Source organism: Tupaia chinensis, unplaced genomic scaffold (genome assembly GCF_000334495.1).
Source record: "Tupaia chinensis unplaced genomic scaffold, TupChi_1.0 Scaffold144058_2, whole genome shotgun sequence".
Classification (NCBI taxonomy): domain Eukaryota; kingdom Metazoa; phylum Chordata; class Mammalia; order Scandentia; family Tupaiidae; genus Tupaia; species Tupaia belangeri.
The window spans coordinates 128,812-133,930 of record NW_006203911.1 but is presented as its reverse complement, the minus strand read 5'-3'; the positions used below and the strand labels follow the sequence as shown (position 1 = coordinate 133,930).

Genomic DNA, 5,119 nt, shown 5'->3' with positions numbered 1-5,119 from the left:
TCCGACCACCTCGGCAGCGGCCCCCTCGGTCACAAGTGCTGGACCAGCAGGGCCTAGCACTCAGCCCCCTGGGACTGTCATCGCTGCCTTCATCAGGACTTCGGGCACCGCAGCAGCCCCTGGGGTCAAGGAGGGGCCACTGAGGGCCTCCTCATACGTGCAGGGCGTGGTGACTGGGGCCCCCGTGGAGGGACTGCTGGTTCCAGAAGAGACCCTGAGGGAGCTCCTGAGAGATCAGGCTCATCTTCAGCCACTTCCAACCCAGGTGGTTGCAAGGGGTCCCCACAATCCAGGCCTCGTGGGGAACCAGACTTTGTCTCCCCCCAGCCGCCCCTCTGTTGGGCTGACCCCGGTGGCTGAACTTGAGCTCTCCTCAGGCTCAGGGTCCCTGTTCATGGCTGAGCCTAGTGTGAGCACCTCTGGGAGCCTGCTGACCAGATCCCCCACCCCAGCTTCCTTCTCCCCATTCAACCCCACTTCCCTCATTAAGATGGAGCCGCGTGACATATAAAGCAGGGCTGGGCACAAGTGCGGCCCACCCGGCGAAGGTGAGCAGTGTTTTCGTGCAGACCGACTTGCGCAGCCCTCCCGCCCTTCTGCCCCGTGGGCTGTCATGCCCTGGCCCCAGCCTCCGCCACGCCTGGCCTCCGCCATGGCCAAGCTGTGCGCAGCGAGCGTCCTTCCTGTCAGATCATGGCCTTCAAGGGCACTGGGGGATCTGATATGCTCCTGGCAGGATAACGGGCTGCCTTGGGGATGGGGGGGCTCCCTGAGCCAGGGAGAAGTGCGTGGCCAGGGCTGAGGCAGGGGCTTCAGGGGAAAAGCCTTTTGCCTGAGTGTCTCACCATCCACAGTCCCCACGCAGCAAATGTCCAATCCCATATGTGAATATCTCTGTATGTATTTGTGTGTACTTGAGGGTCTGTTATCTTACTTTCTTTGGGGAACCCGAGGCCGTTGCAGTGAGCTCTTCAAGGGTGTGTGTACCTCTCCACGTGGGGGTCTGCCAGAGAGCCGGGGTTGCTTTATAAGGGAAAACGTTCTCCAGTTCCCTTCGTACAAGGCAAGGCTCGGTTGCTCTGAGGCCATGGGGTACAGGTTGGATCCCTCAATCTGGAGTGATACCACAGAACTGGAGCAGGTCCAGGACAGGAGAGCTTCGGTGGGCTTCGGTGTGTGTTGGGGAAGAGGCGCTCCTAAGGGATAAGACGGCCACGGGGGAAAGAAGAGAACTCACCCTGGGAGCGACGCACGCGGGCGAGACGCACGCGCTTTTCCTTGAGTCGCCCTCACTGCCAGCAGGCTGGCACCTCGGCTATCCCAGAGTGCTTTGCTGAAGGACTAGTAGGGGACAGAATGCCCCTTCAGACTCTGACCCCCGCCACAGCGTCCCAATCTGGGCTGAATTCATTGCGCGTGTGTACCAGGGCCTGGGCCGTCTCTGTAACACTGGCCCTATGCCAGCCAACAGCCCGCGCTGGCGCTCGGCCTCCATCCGGGTCCTGGGTCGCCTCTCCTTCACCCCTCTGCCACCTGGGGGCCGTGGCTGGGCCGGGCAGGCAGCGACTCGGATCTAGGGTGCCTGCCTTCCACATGCCTCTAGGTTTGCCAGCCGGCCTCCGGCAGACCTCCTTCTTCACCAAGAAGGCAGGGGCCACAGACATGGCTCCTCGCAACCTATTCTCTCCGAACGGCGAGCCCTTGTCCAAGGGCCTGGATGCCCTCCCTTCTCCCATCTTTGAATTAGCTTGCCTCTCTCCTGCCAAGTTTTGGGGCAAGGCTAAGAAACGTCAGCCTCGGAAACAACTCTGTGATCTGGTGAATTTGGTTAATGTGAATCAGTGCCTCAGGACCTCTGCTGTATCCTCGGTACAAAACCATCCACTTGACCTAACTACCTCCCCTGGCTGCTCTCCCCCACGCCCGCCCTGGTCGCTGCCAAGCCAACTATCTTCTGTCCCCTCCCCGCGCCTTCCTGGGGAGGGGGCCACCGATGACGGTGCAGGTGCATTTACTACATGTTCCCAGCAGCTGGCATTAAAGTGCCTTTTTCTAATAAAATCAGTTTCTTATAACAATTTCCTGATGGTTGGAAGTAAGCATCTTCAGAAAGGGTCACTGGTTTGTTCTTTGTCTTTTAAAGTTGCATAAAGGCACTGCATGGGTTAAGGTGGCCCTGCCCCCTCCCGAAATCCGGTTTCTGTGCCCCACCCCCAGCCCCGGCTGCGTAGACACTCACCTTTGGAAGGTCCTCGATACCCTCACGGTGCAATCAAATGTTTTTTCCTGGTTCCCAGCCTCTTGGCCCTGCCTCTGGCCTGTACTCGTGCCTAATTTGCCACTTTACTATTATTTTTCGTCTGTTTTTAGGTGTATACCATAGGGCGAGTGCGCTCAGCCGAGGCAGAGGAAGAAATCACCCTCCCCACGGGCGATGGCCACGCCACAATCCTTTCTCCTCTGTTCTTCTCCTGGGATTTCGGACACACATGTACACGTGTCCAGCGTGAGTTCCAAGCCACCGGACCCCAGATTTGAAACACAGTCAGCCATGTGGGAGTCTAGCGCCTTAACCACTATGCCACCTGCTGGTCCCCATGTGCCACTTTAAATGCGGGTGTTCCCTGAGGGGCGCTGGGCCCTAAATCCCAGGCTCGGGCTCCTACATGTCTCCTAGGTTCCGACTAGGACTGGCCATTCTCACCTGGGTGCCTGTCAGCCCCAAAGGCCCCTCTAGCAAACGTGGATCACACTCACAAAACACCTTTCCGAAAGCCAGCAAAAAGCTGGCATGACTGCTCATGGTGCCACCACTTTCCTGACCTGTACAATGCAAAATTTCCAAGCCATCTGATGGCTGCCCTCACGGACCTGCCCATCCCCATCTCCCAAAGTCTAGTGGCTACAACACCTCGAAGGTCTGCCTTCCTCCCGCATTCCCACAGCCTGCAGCTGGCTCCAACTACCCAAGCCTCCCCTCTCCCCAAGCAGAGAGCAGATCACTGGCCCAGGTATGACCCGCCAGGGCACCCAAACTGTCCTTCCTCTGCCAAAAAGCCTTCGGTGTGCCATAAACCCTTGGGGCCCCCCCCCCCCCCCCCAGGCCATACTCAAGATTCTCAGCCCCCCATCCTTCCCAGCTGGCCTGGCATTAACCCTTTCATTGCTGAATCCCGAAGCAGTTCAGGGAGCACTTGGAGGGCTCAGGGCAGTGGTTCCAGAAGTCTTCTAAGCTTACCCGAGCCCCACCCTGAAAGCCCCAAGTCCTTGGCCCACTGTCAGGATCCTAAATGACTTTGCCAGCCAAAGGCCCCTGTCCCCTGCCACCAAAATGTAGCGCTCCAAACGGATGGATTTGTCCTCTGAACACGCCTCGGTTCAAAATCTCCCACATCTGTGCTTTTCCTTTCTTGGTGCTGCCAGTCTGAAGGCTTTTCTCATCCTGCCTAACTAAATTGTGTCCATCCGTCAGACTCAACTCACGGGAGATGCCGCCTCAGACCAGCTTTTTTGAGTTATTTTAAACTCCTTGCAATTGCCACTCCCTTGGCAACCAATCGGAAATGGCCCATGAACCCTCCTCTGTTATAATCGCAAACTGTTACTTAAACCTTCAATGACCTCTACCTGTGCAGTCTCCTCAGGTGGTGGGTTACCTCCTGAGGGGCCGGGGGACCATATCACCTGCTGAGCAGGGCCTTCTGGAGCAGACCGCATCCGAGAAACTCACTTACGAACTGGTGGGAGATGGGCACGGAACCGTGAGGCACTCACCCCTCCCTGGCTCTGCCTTCATAGTCCCCCTGTTCTCACCCCCTCACCTTAGCAGTCAAGATTTATTGACTACTTCAAAGAACCTCTGCCCAAAAGAACCCTCCTGGTCCCGCTTCTTTCCTACTCAATGCGTTCAGCTAGCTAACCTGGTAAACTAAGCTGTGCTGATATGGTTATGGGAGAGCTTCCAGGGACAGGGACAGGTTTATTTATTTTTTTTTTTAGAAAGACTTTTGCTATAGGGCGTGTGCGCTCACCAGAGAGACAGAGAGACAAAAAGCAAGGAAACATCCCCTTGGGGGATGGCCACATCACAATCCCTTCTCCTCCATTCTCCTCTCAGGATTTTGGGCACATACCCACACGCACCCGGCGTGAGATTAAGCCACTGGGTACAGGACTTGAACCACGGTCAGCCATGAAGGAGTCCAGCCATGTAACTGTTATGCCATCTGCTGGCCTCCAGGTTCATTTTTTAAAAATTTTACTATAAGGTGTGTGTACTTGCCAGAAAGTGGGGAGAAGTGAGAAATCACCCCTAGGGAGGATGGCCACACCCCAACTCCTCCTTTCTGCTCTCAGGATTTTGGGTGCGCACACATATGCACCTGGCATGGGATCCAGCCACCTTGACCACCACACCTTAACACCTCAGGCCACTGGCTGGGTGAGGCAGGTTCATTTCAACCAGGGCCCTGTGGCAACAACTTCTGTGGTTTAATGGAAGCAGGAGTCAAGAGATGGTCCTCACCTCCCAGCAGCGGAGGTGCTCCTCCCTTCTCTGGCTCCCGCAGCACTTAGCTGCACCTCGTCTGGCCTCAGCTGCCTGCAGTTCCATATTTATGTTGATGTGTGTTTCCCTGGCAATGGGCTGTGAACTCAAGGACAGGGGCTGTGTGGTAGTCACTGATGTATCTCCAGCACCTAGCACTGTGCCCGGCACACAGTAGGTGCTCAATAAATGTGTAGTGAAAGCACGGATGAGTCCTGATTGCGATTGTGGGAACTTCTGCTCCATACTGCAGCAGATCGGAGAGGGAGGAGGGCAATCCACCCGTGGGAACTACGGCAGTTTTCTGACCCCGCATATAATAGTGCAGGCGGCCACTGTCTGCCCATGTCTCCAAACACCACGGGAAAACAGGGCTCGCAAGGAGCCCAGGGCTGTCATCAGGTGACACAAGCGAGTCCTGAACTCCCTCCCGCCCTTTGCCACCGTCTGCTTCCAGGGACTGCCTCCCCACTATTTCCTCCTCCCTGAGTCTGACCCAGTGTGGCAATGTCAGTCCCAAAGAGCGGGGCGTGACGAGAAGTTACTCTAACGGCCACAGGCCTGTGAGACCCT

At 56.7% G+C, this 5,119-nt stretch overlaps 1 protein-coding gene across 1 annotated transcript in view; it reads left to right on the top strand.

Moving 5' to 3' along the window:
- ELF4 (E74 like ETS transcription factor 4) overlaps window positions 1-2,078 on the top strand; it is a 17,536-nt gene extending 15,458 nt beyond the window's left edge. The window contains 1 exon segment of the mRNA XM_006165856.3: window positions 1-2,078. This exon segment is cut by the window's left edge and continues 303 nt beyond it. Within this exon segment, the coding sequence (XP_006165918.1) occupies window positions 1-511 (511 nt within the window). The 3' untranslated portion in view covers window positions 512-2,078.
- The last annotated feature ends 3,041 nt before the right edge of the window (window positions 2,079-5,119 follow it).